The sequence below is a fragment of the Balaenoptera musculus genome, chromosome 3 (genome assembly GCF_009873245.2).
Source record: "Balaenoptera musculus isolate JJ_BM4_2016_0621 chromosome 3, mBalMus1.pri.v3, whole genome shotgun sequence".
Lineage (NCBI taxonomy): Eukaryota > Metazoa > Chordata > Mammalia > Artiodactyla > Balaenopteridae > Balaenoptera > Balaenoptera musculus.
The window spans coordinates 164,767,369-164,789,497 of NC_045787.1; the positions used below are offsets into that span (position 1 = coordinate 164,767,369).

General features: G+C 40.3%; 1 protein-coding gene across 4 annotated transcripts; it reads left to right on the forward strand.

Moving 5' to 3' along the window:
- The first annotated feature begins 533 nt into the window (after positions 1-533).
- ZNF558 (zinc finger protein 558) lies at positions 534-21,463 on the forward strand. 4 transcript variants are annotated; one of them, XM_036846695.1, is made up of 11 exons: positions 534-656; positions 1,470-1,557; positions 8,673-8,759; positions 8,882-8,991; positions 9,640-9,765; positions 10,323-10,411; positions 11,025-11,111; positions 11,323-11,449; positions 17,273-17,368; positions 17,881-17,963; positions 18,465-21,463. In XM_036846695.1, the coding sequence occupies exons 5-11, from the start codon at positions 9,735-9,737 to the stop codon at positions 19,245-19,247; spliced, it is 1,296 nt and encodes a 431-aa protein (XP_036702590.1). In that variant the 5' UTR covers positions 534-656; positions 1,470-1,557; positions 8,673-8,759; positions 8,882-8,991; positions 9,640-9,734; the 3' UTR covers positions 19,248-21,463. The 4 variants fall into 4 exon arrangements, with proteins under 4 accessions (XP_036702590.1, XP_036702591.1, XP_036702589.1 ...); XM_036846696.1 differs by lacking the exon at positions 8,882-8,991; XM_036846694.1 differs by lacking the exons at positions 8,673-8,759; positions 8,882-8,991.
- Positions 21,464-22,129: the final 666 nt, after the last annotated feature.

Genomic DNA, 22,129 nt, shown 5'->3' on the forward strand with positions numbered 1-22,129 from the left:
CGTTTAATTGGGCTGTGTGAGGCTCCGCGAACATGGGGAAAGGCTTGAAGAAAAGTTGTTTAGCATCCGTCTACCTGTACAGCCTGGGGAATCCACGGAAAGCCCCGCCTTCACCCACGTCCCTGAAGCTGATTTTCTCCCACTCTCCTGCCCGCCTACCCAAGCCCCACCCCCGCCTTATCCCCGCCCCTGGGCCTAGTCTCTGCCCACCTTCAGGTTGAGACTCTAGCACCGCCCCCCAGATCCGGTACCCAGCCACAGCCCCGCCCTCAGTCCCGTCAAGAAACGGGTGTCCGCCCACAACCCTGCCCTCTGGGCTTGGTTCCGCCCACAAGCTGGTACCATCCCACAGCCCCGCCCCTAGAGTGGGTCTCAGTCGCTGGCGCTGACCCAGCCCACTGCCCAGCCTTGCACTCACTAAGCAAACGAGAATACCTCGTCGGAGGCTTGGGTGCAAGGCCGCCGCCCCGCCCGCCGCCTTAACCCAGAGCCCCGCAATGCCCCGCTGTCTGCGGCTGCTAGGCACCGGAAACTGAAGTCCCTGGCTACAGCCCGAGACCGGAAGCGGAAGCGCCGGGCGGTGCTGAGGAAGGAGTCGCGGGGCGGCTCACTGCGCTGGGTGTAAAGTTTTCTCCGCGGGGGACTGGGTTCACGTGGTACGTTCGGCCTTAGTACGAGGATCAGGACTCTGTGAGCGGCGGGCAGTCCCGGGGCTCCCGTAGGAGTCTAGGGAGGGGCATGGGTCTGGGGCACCCCCGTCACAGGCTCCGGCGTTCCTCCCCCTTTCCCGCGAGCCGTGTTTCGACCCCTGGGGCCTCAGGCTCATCCCGCTGGTTGGCCCATAGCGTCCGTTTCCTCCTAGCTCTGGGCGCCGCCGTCCCCTCCTCAGAGTTCCCCCTCTCCCCATCACCTTTTCCCGGTGTGACTTTGCCCCCTAGGGGACTTTTAGTCACGTGTGGAGGCATTGTTTTGGTTGTTACAAATGGGAGGGGCTGCTACTGGCATCTAGTGTGTGGAGGCCACGGATGCTGCTGGACATACTACACCGCACTGAACAGCACCCGTGACAAAGCATTATCAGTAGTGTCGAGGTTTGGAAACCCTGCTCTAGGGTCTTACAATCTTCAAACCCCTGAATGAACTTAAAGGTTAGCTGAGTCACTTTTACCGCCCCTGGGTGACAAGCAGTATTAAAAGCGTCTGGAGTCACAAAAAAATCACTATCCAGCCAGATGAGTTCAGCAAGGCGAATGAATGCACACCGCATGAAGCCGCTTTCTCCCACTTGGAGAGCAGATGGCTGGATAGGAATCAGGAAAATCCAGTCATAGCCAACAATTACACGTTAAATCAGTACAGTAAATACAAAAAAGAAAAGCGAGTGGTGTGGCCTTTCCATCCAGCAGCTGTATTATGCCCTATAAAAGGCCTCAAAAGAAATCTTTGTACCCTTCTTTTTTTTCCTACAGACAAGTTATCTCTGGAGTTCAAGTGTGAGTTGAAACCAGCCTCAAGTTTCACCTGTCCTCACTGACCCGTGGATTTCTGTGTGACCAGGTGAGTACCATGTGGAACTTGTAACAACAGGTGCCAGCAGCCTCAGCTGTGCAGAACTGCTAATAGGCCTTCCCTGTGCTCAGGTGTAAACACAAGGAGTCACTAAGAGTGAGGGCATCTTAAAAAAAAAAATGATTTATCTTTGATGGATTATATTCAAGGGAAAGATAGTAAGGTGTGTGGTGATGTGAGTATAAATAAGTAAATACAGTTATGTGCAAATAAATACACGTTAAACAAGCATGTAAATAACTATAAATAAGTAACAGAAATGTAGATTTACTTGCATTCCATAATACTAAAAATTTTAGGATTTTATATATAAGTATAAATATATAAATTTTTTATGTGTATATCAGGATTACTCAACAACATTCCTCAGGCCCAGTTCAGTTTGACTTCTAAAACCCTATAAATCTTCCACAAAGATTCAAAATATAGGGGTACATAGGGGAAAAATAATTTGAACTTCTTTATATTGGCAACAGAAATTTAAAATTGAATTGACCAGCAACCAGATGTATTTTCTGTTTGCAAGTGTTTTCTGTTTGGTTTTGTTTCTTCTTTTGTTTTTTGTTTGTTTTATTTTTTCTTCATGATATTTAAAATCACTTGGAGGAATACTAAGCAACAACTTGCAGATTGAAGGGTAGGGCAATAGTTTCCAAAGATTGTACTCTACAACTTGGCTTCTATAAGAATTAACTTTGTTTCTCTAAACTTTTATGAAATAACAGTCTGGTGATTCATATTGCAGATAGTCATTTTGAGTAATTTTATATTGTTGGGTTTTATCAGTTGTGTGTGTGTATGCGTGCGCCTTTGTCATTCTGTCTTTCCTGTAACATTCTTAAGGGGAATGCTTGCTTGTCATGCAATAGATATTCTTCAGGTGCACTATTTATGGTGACCAACCATGCTCTTTTATTCAGGACTGAGAGGTTTGCCAGGACACAGGATATTTTGGGTTCAAATTAGGATTAGAACTCTAGGCAAACCAGGATGGCTCATCCTCTCCATGAGTCAGGCCTAGGGCCAGATGTATAGGGACCCTGGAGAACCAAACAGACTTTGTCCTGCCTCTGTGAGATTTATATTCTAATACGGAGTTTGGGTTTTAAACAATTAATGGCAAGAGTGATGGGAGAGCTTGGCACAAGAGAACTCAACCTGAGGTTAACAGGGAAGCCCTCCTGAGAAGAACTGATATTTATAAAAGAGCTAAAGTTGGGACTGGATTTAGCTAGTCATAGGGCTCAACAGAGCAGTCCAGGCGGAGGGAGCTGCATGTGGAGAGCCTCCGAAGCAGAGAGCCTGGTGTGCTTCATGACCCGAGAAGACGGGATGGCTGAGGCAAGCCGGTCAAGGGATAAGGGGCGCAAACCAGACTGAAATGGTGAGCGGGCAGGGTCCGGTCAGACATCATTGTGGACTCTGTTCTAAGACCAGGGGGAAGACAGCGAAGAGGTGTGAGCAGAAGAATGATTGGACTGTGCACGTGGATTAGAATGGACTTCAGGATTACGAATGAAGACTTAAGAGGCAAGATATTAGGGAAGTTTAGGGAATGAGGTGATTATTCCCTAAGCCTGGATGATGGCTGTGGAGTTGGAAAGAAGAGAGCTTGGAGTTTAGAACTGAGAGAATGTCCTGGTGTTTCCATTCATTTATGCATTTGTTAGGTGGCACAGAACTCTTTCTGTGCTCCCAGCTGCTGGCTGTGCAGTCTTGCAGGCATTCCCCTCACTCAGGCCCCTTTTCACCCCACTTTGCCTCTCACAGGGCCCCTTCTCCACATGCTAGAAGAAGGGCAGACCTGAGTATGTCTAGGGCTGGACTACTAATGGCTACATGTAGCCATTAGCCACATGTAGCAATGTCAGTTAAACCAATGAAAAATGCTATTAAAAACTCATTTTCTCAATCCTACAAGCCACATTTCAAGGAGCCACATGTGACTAGTAGCTACCATGTTGGACAGAGCAGTATAGAACATTTCTTTCTTTTTTTAAAAAAAATTTTATTCAATTCAAAATTTAAGAAAAGAAAAAAAACAGTTCACCCATTTCTCCTACCCCCATCCCCCACCTCTTGCAACCACCAGTCTATTCTTTATGAGCTTGTTTTTGTTGTTGTTGTTCTTTAGATTGTACGTATAAGAGAGATCATATGGCATTTGTCTTTGTCTGATTAATTTCATTTAGCGTAATGCCCTCAGGGTCCATCCATGTGTGGCAGATGACAAGATTTCATTCTTTTTTATTGCTGAATAATATTCCATTGTATATATACCACAGTTTCTTTATCTGTTCATTCATTGATGGATCCTTAGGTTGTTTCCCCATATCTTGCTATTGTAAATAATGCTGCAGTGAACATGGAGAGAGAGAGAGAGAGAGAGATCTTTTTGAATAGTGTTTTTGTTTTCTTCTGATAAATACCCAGAAGTAAAATTGCTGGATCATATAGTAGGTCTATTTAAAAATTTTGAGGAACCTCCATACTGTTTTCCTGAGTGTTTGCACTGGTTTATATTTCTCACAGTGCACAATGGTTCTCTTTTCTCCACATCCTCACCAACACTTATTTCTTGTCTTTTTCATAGTAGTCATTCTAACAGGAGTGAGGTGATATCTCACTGCAGTTTTGATTTGCATTTCCCTGATGATTAATGATGTTGAGCATCTTTTCATGTACCTGTTGGTCATCTGTATGTCATCTGTGGAAAAATGTCTTTTGCCTTTTTTTTTTAATCTGATTGTTGTTTTGCTATTGAGTTATATGAGTTCTTTGTATATTTTGGTCATTAACCCCTTATCAGATATGTGATTTGCAATTGTTTTCTCCCATTCAGTAGGTTGCCTTTTCATTTTGTTGATGGTTTCCTTTGCTGTGCAGAAGTTTTTTAGTTTTATGTAGTCTCACTTGCTTATTTTTGCTTTTGGTGTCAGATTCAAAAAATCATCACCAAGACCTATGTCAAGGAGCTTACCACTTATGTTTTCCTCTAGGAGTTTTATGGTTTCAGGTCTTATGTTCAAGTCTTTAATCCATTTTGAGTTAATTTTTGTGTATGGTGTGAGGTAGTGGTCCAGTTTCACTCATTTGCATTTGGCTCTCCAATTTTCCCAACAGCATTCTTTGAAGAGACTGCCCTTTCATTATTGTATATTCTTGGCTCTTTTGTCATAAATTAATTGGACATATGAGTGGGTTTATTTCTGGGTTCTCTATTCTGTTCCATTGAGCTATGTGCTAATACCATACTGTTTTAATTACTATAGCTTTGTTATATAGTATAAATCAGGGCGTGTGATGCCTCTAGCTTTGTTCTTCCTCAAGATTGTTTTTGTGGTTCCATACAAAATTTAGGATTGTTCTATTTCTGTGAGAAATACCATTGGAATTTTGATAGGGATTACAACTGCTTTCAGTAGTATGGGCATTTTAACAACATTAATTCTCAATCCATGAGCACAGAATATCTTTCCATTTATTTGTGTCTTCTTCAATTTCTTTCATTAATGTCTCGTAGTTTTCAATATATAGGTCTTTCACACCCTTGGTTAAATTCCTAGGTATTTTATTCTTTTTGATGCAATTGTGAACGAATTGTTTTCTTAATTTATTTTTCTGATAGATCATTATTAGTGCAAAGAAACAGCAGATTTTTGTGTATTGATTTTGTACCCTCCAACTTTACTGGATTTGTTTATTAGTTCTAACAGTTTTTTAATGAAATCTTTAGGGTTTTATATGTAAAATCATACCATCTGCAAATAGTTAAAAAGTTTTACTTTTTTCTGTCCAATTTAGATGCCTTTCATTTCTTTTTCTTGCCTAATTGCTCTGGTGAAGACTTCCAATACTATGTTGAATAAAAGTGGCAAAAGTGTGGGCATCCTTGTCTTGTTCCTGATCTTAGAGGAAAAGATTTCAGCTTTTCACCATTGAGTATGTTGTTAGCTTTGGGCTTATCATATATGGCCTTTATTATGTTCAGGTGTGTTTCCTCTATACCTGCTTTGTGGAGAGTTTTTATCATAAATGGATGTTGAATTTTGTCAAATACTTTTTCTGCATCTATTGAGATGATCATATTTTTTCTTTATTTTGTTTATGTGGTGTATCACATTGATTGATTTGAACCATCCTTGTATCCCTGGAATAAATCCCACTTGGTCATGGTGTATGATTACACCATGGTGTATGATTTAATTTATTGTTGAATTTGGTTTGTTAATATTTTGTTGAGGGTTTTTGCATCTGTATTCATCAGGGATGTTGACCTGTAATTTTCTTTTTTTGTGGCATCCTTGTCTGGTTTTCAGTATCAGGGTAATACTTTCCTTGTAAACTGTGTTTGGAAGAACTCCCCTCTCTTTTGTTTTTGGCAAGAGTTTGAGAAGGATTGGTATTAGTTCTTCTTGGAATGTTTGGTAAAATTTATCTGCGAAGCTGCTTGGTCCTGGACTTTCGTTTGTTGGGAGGTTTTTGATTATTACTGATTCAGTCTCCTTGCTAGTGATCAGTCTGTTTAGATTTTCTGTTTCATCAGAGAAATAGAAAATATGAACTGCCATGTTGGACAGAGCAGAAGTATAGAACATTTCCATCATACCTGAAAGTTCTGTTGAGTAGCACTGGTATAGAGTGGCCCATCCTCTGACCCTCTCTCAACACTGACTCCAGGTGCAGGAGTCACTGAATCTGTAAACTGAACAGAGACCCCTCCTGCCCTAATAGGAGACTTCAGCTGCCAGAAGACCTGGAGAGGGTACTCAGGACCTGAGAGTGTCCTGGGCACCTTCCCAGCCTGCTTTCCTCTTGGGGCTTTGGGGGTGTCTGGATCCCACCCCTCCTGTCACTCCTCAGCTCATGACTGTAACTATTCCTAAAGGCAAATTGGGTTCCTGGTGGGAAGGATGTAGACTTCTTCCACCTGCAGAGAGTGGAGAAGTTCTTCAGCAGTTATCTGGGTCTGCTGGAGTCACACTAAGACCTCAGGGAAGATTTGGTATGAGAGGCTGTTCAAGTTTCCTATGGCTGCTGTAACAAACTACCATAAACTTAGTGGCTTACAGTAACACATTTATTTTCTTGCTCTGGAGGTCAGAAATCCTAAATGGGTTGACAGAGCTGCATTCCTTTTCCATCTTGTAGAGACCACCTGTATTCCTTGGATTGTGGCTTCTTCCTCCATCTTTAAAGCCAGTGAGAACATCTTTAAATCTCTCTCTCTCTCTTTTTCTCTGACCTCTGCTTCCATTCTCACATCTCCTTCTCTGACCCTGACCTTCCTGCCTCCCTCTTATAAAGAAGAACCCTTGTGATTTCATTGGGTCAACATGTATATTCCAGGATAATTTTTTCCATCTCCAGATCCTAACTTTACTTACATCTGCAAAATCCCTTTTGCCATGTAAGGTCGCATATTCACAGATTCTGAGGAGTAGAGCGTGGACATCTTTGGGGCAGAGGCATTAATCTGTCTACCCCACAGGCCCAGGAGTCAAAGACTGTCTGCAACAATTTTTCACCTGGACACTCAACCGTAGTGTCCAGTGTTCCCCTCCCTGCACACACTCACTTTATTGCTTTTATCTTTTGGATGCAGGAAGGACACAGACACCTTGAGAAGCTGGTTTTATGGAGTTACGTTGTATTCTGTAACTCCAGGGAGAAGAGGCATTCCCTTATAGAAAGGAAACATTCCATTTCTATTGCTTTGTACCTTGATTTTGTTGTTGTTGTTTTTGTTTTTCATTTAAATTTATTGGAGATAAAACTCTCCATCAATACCTAGAGATTGTGTCTTTCTTTTTTTGGCTTCATGCTTCTTCATTATGTGGATATTCTGTAGTTTACTGAACCAATTTCCTATATATAGCAATTTGTGTTGTTTCCAATCCTTTGATATTATAAACACTGCTACAGTGAATAACCTCGCTCATGTCTTTTAGTATTTGTGTATCTTTCAAATAGATTCCTTGTAGTGTGATTGACAGGGCAATGATAAATGTTTTTGCATTTTGCTTGAGGATAACAAATTTCCTTCCACAGGTGTTCTACCCCAACAGTGTATGAGAGTGCTTTTTTCTACAGCCTTGCCAATGAAAGATGTGGTCCCCTGTGTCTTTGTTGATCTGACAGATAAGAAATGGTATCAGTGTAGTTGCAATCTACATCTTCGTTCTGTGAATAAGATCAATGGTGATTCTACTGATTGAATTGGTAGTGGTGGAAACCAAATTAAACTGTGTCTCAGAGTGGGTGGGACATGAGGAAATGAGACAGAGTAAAAAAAAAAAAAAAAGATGAGAGAGACAGACTGGGTGGTAACTAGAAAGAAAACTATGGCCTTAGGATAAATTTGTCTCACTACCAAAAACACTTCATTGAGTTTAAATGGTGTGAGGGAGTCCGGTAGAGTGGGAGAGCTTGAAGGGAAGTGTCAAGGAGAGAGAATCGATGGTGTCCGCTCCTAAAAAGGCAGATGGAGTGGAACACAGAACAGAACTGCAGAGCCCAGTGTTATAGAAAAGGCAGGTCCTGGTTTATAACGAGAGAGGCAGGAAACCATGGTGCAGAATATAGTTTTGGTGGCAAGATACGAAGGTAGATTCCTTCTCATGAAGATGACTTTGAGAAGTAAGGTGCAGGACCATCTGCTGAAAGTGAGGGTGTATTTGTTATGTATTGCTGCATGACAGATCATCCCTAACCTTAGTGACTAAAACAATAATCATTTGCCATCTCTCACAGTTTTTGTCGTTCCAGAATTCAGGAGCAGCTTAGTTGGAAGGTTCTGGCTTGGGACTTTCATTAGGCTGCAGGAGGTTATCAGCTGGGACTGCAGTCATCTGAAGGCTTGACTGGTGCCGAAGGGTTCACTTCCAAGGAGGTTCCCTCACATTCTGGCACATCAGTGCTGACTGTTGGAGGGGACAGTTCCTTTCCAAGTATGTCTCTCCACAGCGCTGCTTGAGTGTCTTTGAAACATGGCAGCTGCCTTCCCTTAGAGCAAGCAGTTCAGAAGACCAAGCAGAAGCTACAGTGCCTTGTAGGGTTCTACCCTCAGAAGTCACCTCCACAATTTTCTGTTGGTCACACAGGTCAGCCCTGATTCAGTGTGGCTGTGAATACCAGGAAGCTTGGATCATTCAAGCTATTCGGGAAGCTGATAACCATAGAGGGAAAAGGTGAGGCTGTGTGAGATTTAAAGAGATAAGAGAAGCGTTCATGAGTAGGAAGTTACATTGACTTATAGAATTGCCCTGCTGTGTTGAGGGCTCTTTTCACGTTGCTGACCGTGTTTTTCTAGAGGTGGCAACATGACCACTCTTGTGCCGGTTGGTCTGCCCAGATGTTGCCGTGGAGCAGGCAGATGATTGGAATCATGCCTGGCTGGAGTTCTGCTGGGCCAGAGTGAAGGTAGGAGGTAGGGGTGAAGAAATTTGTTGAAATGAAGGACGGTGAGACCCAAGCTGGGAAAGTAAAAAATGAGGAGAGGAGGTGGCTCTAGCAGGAGGGTAGGAGAGTGTGTGGACTGAGCCCTTTGCGTGGGAGAAGAACACATATAGTGAAAGAAAAACATGAATGAGCAAGGTCGAAGTTTGGGAGATTGGCTTCAGAGAGAGAAATTTCTGAACTATTGTTGTAGGTGTAGAATCATGTCGGGTGATGACAAAGTCTGGGGTGGTGCCTGGGGAAGTGCGTGGCCAAGGTGGAGTGAGGACAGACTTCGTAGTACTGTGAGGGTCACCCTCCTGGGCTCTGATGTCATTCGAGTGCGGTAGGATGGGAGGTTGAAAGAATATTGGGAGTCAGAGGCCACAGTCTCCAGTGAATGAGGGGTTGTAGCTGGGAATGTGTTTGTGACAACCACGTGGATGGGAAGAATGTGCCCTGAGACTCAGTGAAGCTGAGGTTGTAAGGTGGATGGAGCAGTAGCCACCATTGTGGGCAGAGGCAGACGCATTTTGAAGGAGGAAACGGTGGACAGGCTAAGAAAGATTCATCCTCAGTAGCCTGGAGAGGGAAATTGGTTGTGAACACTTTGTGCTTTCCCGTTCATTCCAGAGCCCTGTCCTGAGTGCACTGCGGGGATAAGAGGAGGAGCGTCCTCGTTCTTCCGCTCCCTGTTGCCCAGGAAAACTTACTGTCTGAAGCACAGGATGGCCACCATGGTTCTGTCCCCCACTTGTGGTGAGTTTGGGGGTCAGCCCTCAGAGCCCCGGTGTTAAAGGCCCCTGCACCACAGAGCAGGTAGAGGGAAGGGACTGAGAAGTTGAGGCGGGTGTGTTACCCCAGGAACCTGGACGTCATTGGTGCCTGACTCAGTGGTTCTTGGGATTTGGGACTTAGCTGGTTTGAGTGTCTGTGGAGATGTCACCTGCGTGGCAAATGTGTGGGAGCTTTTGAATTATACTTCTAATTCTTTCTATAAACTGAAAAAAAAAATAATAGTGGTGTCCTTTGGGACTTCAGTTTCTTCATCCGCAAAATGGAAATAGTAGTCTTTTCCTCCAGCGTGGTGGGATGCTTGGCCCTATTTTCTGGCCCTGGGTGAGAGAGTGCTCTGTTCCGTTTTCCTGTGGAAGCTGAGTGTGGGTGTTTGGGTGTCGGTATGTGCTGTGTGTGGGAATAGTCATTTGTGTCTGTTGGGGATGCAGTCAATCACAAGTAGGTGAGGGAGCCTCCAGATTTGTGAGTGTGAGAACAGGGGGCAAGCGTGGATTCTTGGGACATTTCTTCTTCTCCAGCTCAGTCTTCCCCGTACCCAGCCTCTCACCAGAAAGGATGCACAGAGGAGGAAGGGTTGGCTAATGGCTTCCTGACACACTGGTTACAGGTGAGTCAGATATTCCTGTTTCCAAATCATTATTCCTTTGACCAGAAGTTGGACTTGTTATCCTTCAGTGACCTGCAGCATCAGAGCCAAATCAGGTCTTCGGGCATCTGATGGAGGGTTTGGGGCAACCCAAACAGTGTTAGCATATGTCAGCATTTACTGCAATGTAGAGCCTCCTCCAGGGTCACTGTCTACACCATGTTCTGCTGAGAGTTTTTTTGTTGTTGTTGGTTTTTTAATTTTATCGAAGTATAGTTGATTTTCAATGTCATGTTAATTTTTTCTGTATAGCAAAGTGACAGAATATATATATATATATATATATTCTTTTTCATATTCTTTTCCATTATGGTTTGTCACAGGATATTGAATATAGTTCCCTGTGCTATACAGTAGGACCTTGCTGTTTATCCATCCTATATATAATAGTTTACCTCTGCTAATCCCAAACTCCCAATCCTTCCCTCCCTACTCTCCTCCCCCTTTGCTGAGAGTTTTAAGGGGAAGCTAAGGAAAGACATGACTGTGTCCTAAACTCAGGCAATTGGTGATGGCCGTTAGGGCATCATTCATCCATTTACCAAGTACTTCTCTGATTTCTGCACTGTCCTAGGCCTATGCTCATCCTTTGAGATTGAGGGGAATTCGATTGCAGGATGTCACAGTCTCACTGGAAAAGAAAATCACCTGTGTGTTAGAGGTACATTTAACATTGGGGGTGGGCATGAATAGACAGGAGAAGAGAGTTCAGGGCTGACCCTAGGAGCAGTTGAGAGCAGAGATCAGAACCCTGCCCATACAGCTTCTGCTTTGGATTCCCTGTTCCTACTTCTCTCTCATCCTTGGCTCTTTTCCTGTCAACATTGGTGGGGTTGGTCCTTGGCTAAGCCGTGATGTTTGTGGTGGTTTAGGACTTGGTGACTTTCGAGGATGTGACTGTGGAGTTCACCCAGGAAGAGTGGGCACTGCTGGACCCTTCTCAGCGAACACTGTACAGAGATGTGATGCTGGAGAACTGCAGGAACCTGGCTTCACTTGGTAAGCCTGACATCATTCCTGCATTTATTTAATGACTCAGGTAACAAGACTTTTTTAAAATTGAGGTATCATTCACATAACATAAAATTCACCATTTTAATCATTTTAAAGTATGCAGTTCAGTGGCTTTTGATAAATTCACAGTGTTGTGCATCACCCCTAAAACCTGTACCCATTAAGTGGCCAGTACCTGTTACCTTCCCCACTCCCCACTACTGGCAACCACTAATTTGCTTTCTGTCTCTATGGATTTGCCTATTCAGAGCAGTTCATATCAATGGAATCATAAAATGTGTGATCCTTATGTCTCATTTCTTTCAGGCAACTTTATGTTTAAAGGTTTAGCTATGTTGTAGCATGTATAGTTTCTTTATTCCTTTTTATGACTGAATAATATTCTATTTTATGGATATATACCACATTTTGTTTATCCATTCATTTGGTTGATAAACATTTGGGTGGTTTCCACTTACTGGCTATTGTAAATAATGCTGCTTTGAATATTTGTGTACAAGCCTTTGTTCAAACACCTATTTTCAGTTCTCTCCAGTATGTATCTAGGAGTGGAATTCTGGGTTATAGATTACTATGTTTAGCTTTCTGAGGAACTGCCAACCTGTTTTTTACAGCAGCTGCACCAGTATATGAGGGTTCCAGTTTCTCCATATCTTCCCCAACATTTGCTTTTTTGAATATAGCCATCCTCTTGGGTATGAAGTGGTATCTCACTGTTGTTTTGATTTGCACTTCCCTAATTACTAATGACACTGAACATTTTTTTCATGTAATTGTTGGCTGTTTGTATATCGTTTTTGGAGAAATGTCTATTCAAGTTCTTTGCCAATTTTTTAATTGGGTTATCTTTTTTGGTTTTGGGTTTTAGAGGTTTATTATATTCTGAATACTAGATCCTATTTGCAAATGATTTCTTCCATTGTATGGTATCTTTTCATTTTCTTGATAGTATCCTTTGATACACAAAAGTTTTAATTTTGACAAAGTCCAATTTATGTACTTTTTCCTTTTTTTTCTTATGCATTTGGTATCATACCTAGTTATTGCTACCAAGGTCCTGAAAATTTACCTCTATGTTTGCCTCCAAAAATTTTATAGTTTTACCTTTTCAATGAAATCTTTTATCTATTTTGAGTTAATTTTTATATGGCTTAGGAGAAATTGTCAGCTTCATTCTTTTGCATGTATTAATCCAGTTGTCCCAGCATCTTTGTAGCAAAGACTATTCTTGCCCCCATTGAATTGTTTTGGCACAATTGTCAAAAATTATTTGACCATAAAATGCGAGTTTATGTTCTCTCAATTATTTTCCATTAATCTGTGTTTAGCATTGTGTCATTACCACATTACCATTGCTTTGATGTCAGTAAGTGTGATTCCTCCTATTTAGTTCTTTCTCAAGGCTGCTTTGTTTATTCAGGATGCCTTGCAATTCCATATGAATTTTAGGATCACCTTTCCATTTATGTAAAAAAAGCTGTTAGAAATTGGATAGCGATTTCATTGAATCTGTAGATGATTTTGGTTATTATTGTCATCTTAACAGTATTAAATTTTTCAATACATATTCTCTGTTGCTTATTTTTAAATTTGCTTCTGTTGTGGTCAGAGTAGATACTTTGTATGATTTTATTGTTTTTAAATTTATTTAGACTTGTTTTGTGGACTAACGTGTGCTCTATTCTGGAGCATGTTTTACATGCACTTGAGATGAATGTGTATTCTGTTGTTGGGTGAAGTGTTTTATGTCTGTTAGGTCTAGTAAGTTTATAGGATTGTTTAAGTCCTCTGTTTCTTTGTTGGTCTTTTAACTAGTTGTTCTACCCATTATTAAAAGTGGGGCATTGAAGTCTGCAACCATTATTGTAGAACTCTGTTTCTCCCTTCAATTCTGTCAGTTTTGAATTTGTGTATTTTAGACCTTTGTTGTTAGATACGTATATGTAATTATTATATCTTCTTCATTAACTGATCTTTTAATCATCATATAATATCTTTTGTTGTGTCTTGTGAGAATTTTTGTCTTAAAGTCTATTTTGCCTGATGTTAGTATAGTCACATTCTCTCTTTTTTAGCTGTGGTTTATATGGAATATCTTTTTCCACTTGTTGACTTTCAACCTGTTAGTGTCTTTAGATATAAAGTGAGTCTCTTATAGATAGCATATAATTGATTATTTTCTATCCATTCTGCCAAAATCTGCCTTTTAATTGGACAGATTAGTCTATTTACATTTAATGGAATTACTTATAAAGAAGGACTTAGTTGTGTCATTTTGCTGTTTGTTTTCTACATGCTTTATATCATTTTTATTCCTCAGTTCCTCCATTATTGTTTACTTTTGTGTTAGGTATTTTCTCGTGGACCATTTTGATTCCCTTCTCATTTGTGTTTATATTTTTTAGTTATTTTATTAGTGGTTGCCTGAGGGATTGCAATTATCATTTTAATTTTAAACAATCTATTTTGATTTCATATCAACTTATTTCAACAGTATACAAAAAATTAGCTCCTGTATATCTGTGCCCCTCCTTATGCTGTTTTTTATTTGTTTGTTTTTTACAAATTATAACTTTATACATTGTTTCATTAACATGGATTTATAATTTTTAGTTCAGACATTTCTCTTTTAAATCATATTAGAAAAAAAGAGGAGTCATAGCCAAACATACATGAGTTACAAACCAAAAATAAACAATTGTTTTTGACTTTTATATTTACTTATTTATTTTCCTTTATTGGTGTTCTTTATATCTTTGTGTGGATTTGAGTCAGTATTCGCTGCCCATTCATTTCAGCTTGCAAGTCTTCTATTAGCATTTCTTGTAGGATAGATATGTTAGTGACAAACACTCAGATTTTGTTTATAGGAATGTCTTTATTTCTTTATTTTCGAAGGACAGAATTTTTGGTTCACTTTTTTTTTTTTTTTTTTTAAAGCAGCTTGAGTATATTATCCCAATGCCTGTTGCCTCTGTGGTTTCTGATTCAAAATTATCTATTACTCTCACTGATGATCCTGTGCACATGATGAATCTCCTCTCTCTTGCTGCTTTCAGGATACTCTGTTTTTGTCTTTCCAGAGTTTGATTATATGTTTCAGGATGGATTCTGACTCTTTGAATTTATCCTGTTTTGGGTTTGTTAAGCTTCTTGGTTGTGTACATTTATGCCTTTCATCAAATTTGGGGAAGTTTTTAGCCATTATTTCTTTAAATATTCTTTCTGCCCCTTCTTCATTTAAGGGACTTCTATTATGTGTATGTTGGTATGTTTAATGGTATCCCATGGGTCTTTTAGGTGCTGGTCATTTTTTGTTTATTCTTTTTTTCTTTCTGTTTTTCAAACTGAGTAATATAAGTTGTCCTATCTTCATGGCTACTGATTCTTTCTTCTTGCTCAAATATGTTGTTGAACCACTCTTCTGAATTTTTCGTTATAGTTATTGTACTTTTCAATTCCATAATTTCTGTTTGGTTTCTTTTTATAATTTCTGTCTCTTTAAGATGTTTTCTCTTTGGTCAGAATTTGTTCTTATGGTTTCCTTTAGATCCTTAAGCATATTTAAAACAGTTGATTTAAATTCTTGGTCTAGCAAGTCCAATGTTTGGACTTCCTGAAGGATAGTTTCTACTAAATTTTGGGGGTTTTTTCCTGTAATGGGCCATACTTTTGCATATTGGCCTGCCTTATAATTTTTTGTTGTTGAAAACTAGACATTTGGAATATTACAACATAGTAATTCTGGAATCACATTTTTCCCCATCCCTAGAGTTTGTTGTTGTTGCTTGTTTTAGTTGGTGTGGTATGTATGTTTAGTGATATTTCTGAACTCATTTTTGTAATGTCAGTATTTGTTGTATGTGGCCACTGAAGACTCTGTTCTGTTAGCTTAATGGTTAGCTAGTGATTTATCAGATTTTCTTGAACACTTGGAACAAAAAATAAAAAACTCCTAGTCTCTCTATACAGGGGCATACCTTCAAAATCAAGCAGTTTATAACTCTGCCTTAGTTTTCACTTCCTGTTTGTGCAGATCCTGAAGGTCTGCCAAAGGTGAGGACTTAGTGCCCTCTCATGTCTTTTCTGAGCATGTGTCCAAGCCTGGGTATGCACATGGCTTTCTAGATTCAAAGGAGTATGAGGGAGCTTTTCAGAAAGCTTTTCAAAAATTCCCCAAAACATTTTATTCTGTACTTTTCCTCCAGGCTTCTTGGTTTGCCTTTTGCTTTCCTTTGCTGTTTCTACTTGCCTCAGGCAGTAGTGGCTAATATATTGCCTTTTAATGTCTTCAGCACATGCCTGCTGGGTAACCAGCTCAGCCTTCAGAGAGTTTGGGGTTAGATAAGTAAAGGCAAGCCCTTTGAGCCAGTCCTTCAGGGAGCCACCAGAAAGGTCAAAACAAACAACCACAGCTTGTTGAGAATAAAGTCCATCCTACTCCCTCCAGTACTAGGAGTTGTCTGCAATGTCACAGCCAAAGCAAGGAGTAGAGGATGAGGCAAGGGTCAGTTAAAATGTCAGCTGTTTTTTGTCTTTGATTAAGCATTTTCCTGGTTGCTGTAGACTTTTGATAAGTTTTCAGAGTTGCGATAAAGTTGTTCTGACAGTTTTTGCCAGTTTGTTCACTGTTTTTATAGAGAGGGGGACTTCTGAAGTTCCATATTCCATGATTTTCATTGTCATCATTTCTCTCAAGACTTCAAGCATGTGTCTGTTTCTGGGTCTGTTACTGGGGTGTAGGAGTACAGTGATGGAGACAGACATGGTCCCCATGCTCATAGAGCTTTCTGTTTAATTCCTTCCCTATGAACTGAATATTTCCTTACCCTGACTTTATATTCTCCATATTTAAAAGCTTTATAGCTTTTGAAGTGTGTATTTAAACTTGGGCATGATGCCCCCCCAACACCACCACTACCAAATGGAAGATGTTAACTACTTGATGACCATGAGCACATAGCCTCAGGCCTCCTGGAGCCTAAGGACTGATAAAGTTAACCCTTGTGACACCACCCTGTTCCCTCATCATCAGCCAATCAGAATTGTGCACGATCTGATCATGTACCTTGCAACCCCCCTGCCTCCCGCCACCTGGCTTTTAAAAATGCTTTGCCAAAACCCTTCGGGGAGCTCGAGGCTTTTTAGGGCATGAGCCACCTCGTCTCCTTGCATGGCCTTGCAATAAACCTTTCTCTGTTCCAAAATAAATAAATAAATAAATAAATAAATAAATTTTTTTAAAAGATATTCAGTGGATGGCAAGCAGCTTTTTTTTTTTTTTTTTTTTTTTTAATGGCTGTGTTGGGTCTTCGTTTCTGTGCGAGGGCTTTCTCTAGTTGTGGCAAGCGGGGGCCACTCTTCATCACGGTGCGCGGGCCTCTCACTATCGCAGCCTCTCTTGTTGCAGAGCACAGGCTCCAGACGCGCAGGCTCAGTAATTGTGGCTCACGGGCCCAGTTGCTCCGCGGCATGTGGGATCTTCCCAGACCAGGGCTCGAACCCGTGTGCCCTGCGTTGGCAGGCAGATTCTCAACCACTGCGCCACCAGGGAAGCCCCAATAAATAAATTTTTAAAAAAACTTGGGCATGGACTTTGGGCCTATGTGTGCCCTGTCACCTGGATATTGAATGAGTTGCTTGTATTTTTGTTTCCTGAGAGGTACTATATTCATTAGAATTTAGATGTAATTATTTCATTGCTCCCAAAGCCACACTTGCCCGTCTTCAGCATTCTTGGCTTCAGTTTCATGCAGTTGCTTGTCACTTGCACAGCCCCCCTATAACACATCTTTTTTCCACAAATAGGGTATCACGTTGATAAACCCAGTCTGATCTCCCAGTTGGAGCAAGAAGACAAGGTGATGACAGAGGAAAGAGGAATTCTTCCAGGCACCTGTCCAGGTGAGCACTAGGAAGATATGAGAAATAGTCTTTTTGAGGAATAGCTCTAGCCAATGATTCAGGGCATGGGAGTATTACATTCGGAAATGCCAATCACAGAACTTTGTAAAATGTCCTTTTTTCTGACAGAGATGGCCACGAACATTTGTTATGAGCTTCCTCATGCACCTTCTTTCTTTCCTCTTTAACTTTCTGTTCAACATCTCATACTTTACTTTGGACTCAGTGGGGGAAAAAATAAAGACGTCTCTTTTCCTTTTTAAATTTAAGTCTCATATGAGCTCTTTGTCCGATTCCTTCCTACTTTACCTTCCTGATAATTCCTCCCTTTGTAAATCTCTGATCAGTCCTAATCCTTTTAGAATCCTTTTTTAATACCTGTAATTTGAACACTCATATCCCTTTCATTGCAAACTTCCTCAAAAACCCTAATCCCTCAGTCTGTCTATACTCGTGTGTACTTTTGTATTTCTTTTCTCCGTCAACTTAAATTTCTTTTCAATTTGTTTCAGATTTGGAGACGGTACTTAAAGCAAAATGGTTAACTCCTAAGAAGCATGTTTTTAGAAAAGAACATTCTAATGGTGTAAAAGTGGTAAGACTAACATGCTTGATTGCTGTTTTCTCACAGTAGGAGAATTCCATAAGTTAGAAAAGCCACAGAATAAACAGGAGAGTCATTAAAGGGAAATGTTATTTACATATGAGATAATGGTGTCTCAGGAGAGATACTGTAAATCAGTTGTGAATTTGGAGAAAACTGAATTAACTCCAGACTTGTTTCTTTACTGAGAGTTTCCACAAGTAAATATTTCCTTAAATGTGATTAAAATATTGACTGTCGAAATATAAAGTGGTCTTAAATTTATCAGAAAATGCTCTGTGAATGTGATAAGGACTTGTGGCAATGTGTCTCTCTTTTTTTAACTTCTAAGAGCTCAAACTGGGCAGAAGCCCAGTTTGACAAGCATTTAAAATAGGTAACCAAAGCATCAATTATAATAATGTAACAGAATTCCTGGGAGAGAGAATTTGTATAACAGCATTGAATATTAAAAAATATTATAAATTATAGTTTTCATTCATCTCTTAACAGGAGAGAAGTCATCTGGGAGTGAAACTCAATGAATGTAATCAGTGTTTTAAAGTCTTCAGCACAAAATCTAACCTTACTCAGCACAAAAGAATTCATACTGGAGAAAAACCCTATGACTGTAATCAGTGTGGCAAATGCTTCAGCAGTAGATCCTACCTCACTATTCATAAGAGAATACATAATGGGGAGAAGCCCTATGGATGCAATGACTGTGGGAAAGCCTTCAATGATCCTTCCTCCCTCAGACTGCATGTGAGAATCCACACTGGAGAAAAACCCTACGAATGTAACCAGTGTTTTCATGTCTTCCGTACTAGTTGTAACCTCAAAAGCCACAAGAGAATTCATACGAGGGAGAATCACCATGAATGTAATCAGTGTGGCAAGGCCTTCAGCACGAGGTCCTCCCTTACTGGGCACAACAGTATTCATACAGGAGAGAAACCTTATGAGTGCAGTGATTGTGGGAAAACCTTTAGGAAGAGCTCATATCTCACACAGCATATGAGAACTCATACTGGAGAAAAACCCTATGAGTGTAATCAGTGTGGAAAATCCTTTAGCAGTAGCTTTTCTCTTACTGTGCACAAGAGAATTCATACCGGTGAGAAACCCTATGAATGCAGTAACTGTGGGAAAGCCTTTAATAATCTCTCAGCTGTTAAGAAACATGTAAGAACTCACACTGGAGAAAAACCCTATGAATGTAATCATTGTGGGAAATCTTTCACCACTAACTCTTACCTTTCTGTGCACAAGAGAATCCATAACAGGTGGATATGACTACAATAACTGGGAAAACATTCACTGATTTCTTATCTCTCAGACAACTTGTGATAACTCACACTAGATGTATGAGTTATCTGTTGCTGCATAACAAATTTCCCTTCGAAACATAGTAGCTTTAAACAACAAACATTTATTATGTATAGGTCAGGAATTCAGAACCAGCTTAGCTGTGTAGTTCTAGCTCAGGATCTCTCATGAGGTTGTAGTCAAGATGTCAGCATGAGCTACTGTCATCTGCTTTACTGCTGGCTGAGGAGTCCACTTCCAGAATAGCTCAGTCACATGCCTGGCAAGTTAGTGCTGGTTGTTGGCAGGGAACCTTCATTTTCTCACCATGTAGGACTCTCCACAGGGCTGTGTATCTTTATGACATAGAAGCAGGTTCCTCCCAAAGCATTTGATTTAAAGAAGAGCTAATGCAGAAACCACAGTGTCTTTTATGACCTAGTCTCAGAAGGAGATATCATCACTTATTCCATATTTTAATAGTCACACAGACCAATCCTGATACAGTGTGGGAAGAGACCATACTCAGTATGAATACTAGGAAACAGATTGTTGGGAACCATCTGAGAAGTTTTCCATGAAATCACTGATGTAAGGCCTTCAGGAGACCCTCATTCTTTCAGTCTGTTCAGTATGAAGTAATATTTAATAACTTTTGTGTTAATTCACCTGTGAAAGAAACCTCATGAGTCCAGTCTTTGTGATAAGCTTTCAGCTCAAATTCACCCTAATGTACACAAAAGATTAAGTATTGGGTATAGATCTGAGGAATACAGTGGTGATATCTAGGGAGTCATGTGACAATTCACACTAAGGGGGAAATCCTATGAATATCATCAGAATGTAAAAGTCTTCAGGGACACTCATCCCTTAGAACACACATGAGGAATCACTACAGAGGAACACTCACTCATATAAGGAATGTGGAAAACCCTATAGCACAAGCATTTACATTATTGAACAGAAGATGAAGAGATTCTGAGTGCAAGTACTATGGGAAAGCCTTCAATGTTCTCTCAATTTTTAAGAGATATGATTTATTCTGGAGAGAAAGTCCCATTGAATGGCATCAGTATTGGAAAGCCTTCCATTTTCCCACATTCCTTAAACTGTGAAAAGTCGTTGCAGAGAAACTTGTGAGTATAAAGAATGAGGGAATGCCTTTAATGATAGCTCTTACTTTAGGAAAACTATGAAATTCCTGGATGCAAAACCTGTGGATTAATTTTGGGAAATCTTTGGGTGAGTCCTGTCTGTTGACTTCTGAGAAGTCACGCAGGCGGGGAACCCTAGAAGATACTCAACATGAGATTGCCTCAGCTCTTCTCTGAGTGGCCACAGAATACTTTAAACTGGGAATGAAAAGTGTAAATATTATGAGCATGGGATTACCTTTATCAGTGTCTCATCCTTAGGGTGGGGCAACTAGCTCTTTAATTTTCAGTCTTTGCTTAAGTATAAACATTTATATCTATAGCTATACCCTAAGATAAACCTTAAATTATGTTCCATAGTTTTATATGTAATATGTTTATCATCATTTACTCTAAAAATATTAACACATTGCATATTCATAAAGGTATTTCTGATTATCTCCTGAGTGATTTAGTTTATCCTAGTAGAAATTAGATTATATTTGCTACATACCTTTTTCTAATTTAATGACATTTTTATCAAGTAAGTGGACTTTATGATGTTCAGATATAGTATGTACATTCAGGTTGGTTTTTTTTTTCTCTCAAGCTTATTTAGCGACAGATGTGAATTAAAGTCTTCCACCGTTGTTATGGATTGACAAATTCTTTTTGGTAATTGTCATTTTTGCTTTACGTATTTTGATGTAAATAGGTACATAAATGGTTAGGTATTGTTTTGTGAATTGTTCTTTTTTATGTAGGGGCCGTATTTTTTCATAACAAAGTATTTCAGTACAATAATAAATGGTTGAACGTTTATATAGCTCTTCCCAAAGACCACGCACTCTTCTAAATGCCTTATGGATATTAACTTAGTACTCAGTATAAGCTTAAGAAAAGTGTACTATTAATATCCCATTTTGCAGATGAGAAAACAGTCATGGTACACTTACATTACTTGCCTAAGTTCACTGGCTAGTAAATGATAGAGCCCATATTTGAATCCAGACAGTCTGTGCTCTTAACCACTAGCCTATTTATTGAGTGTATTCTATATGCCAAGCACTGTTTGAGACACTGGTGTCTATAGCAATGAATGAAACTCAAGTTTTGCCATTAAAATACATCCTAATGATTTTCCCTACAGAAAAATCAAGAAAATATGTTGTTATAAGTGTGATGTAGAAAACTAAAGCAGTGTAAGATAAAGGGGATTGGGATCCTGCTATTTTATGTAGAATAGGAAGGAAAAGTCTCCTAGTTAAGGTGCACTCGAATAGAGGCCTTAATGAGTTGGAACAGTGAGTCACATGAATTCGTGTGGCAAGAGCGGTCTTGGCATATGCCGAGGCCCACACCACGGAGGCCAGTGTGAATGGAGTAGAACAAGCTGGGGACGGTGAGGGAGTGGGAGAAGATGGAGTGGCAGAAAAGACTTGGTGGATCCTGCTCTTGTTGGGTTTTATGGGTTATTGTTAGGACTTTCCCTTATACTTTCAATGAGTTGGCCTCTTAGAGCCCCAATAGGAAACAACTGAGACGTTCAGACTAGAGCAATTCAAGTAGAGTTTTCATAAAAGGGCTACTTACAGAGTAGTGTAGGAAGGATGTATCAATAGAAGGACGACAAAAGGCGGTTGGTATCCAGTAGCTGGTAAAGGCAGTGCTCTAACACCCCTAAGCCTGAAGGGGCAAGGGGAGGGAATGATTATTGAAATCCAGAGATAAGAGAGG

What these genes read in the sequence shown, in the direction of transcription:
- ZNF558 (XM_036846695.1), top strand. Translation starts at nt 9,735, where the DNA reads ATGGCCACCATGGTTCTGTCCCCCACTTGTG. An exon ending in GGTTCTGTCCCCCACTTGTG is followed by an intron (nt 9,766 to 10,322) that starts GTGAGTTTGGGG and finishes CTTCTTCTCCAG; the next exon opens with CTCAGTCTTCCCCGTACCCA. An exon ending in TCCTGACACACTGGTTACAG is followed by an intron (nt 10,412 to 11,024) that starts GTGAGTCAGATA and finishes GCACTGTCCTAG; the next exon opens with GCCTATGCTCATCCTTTGAG.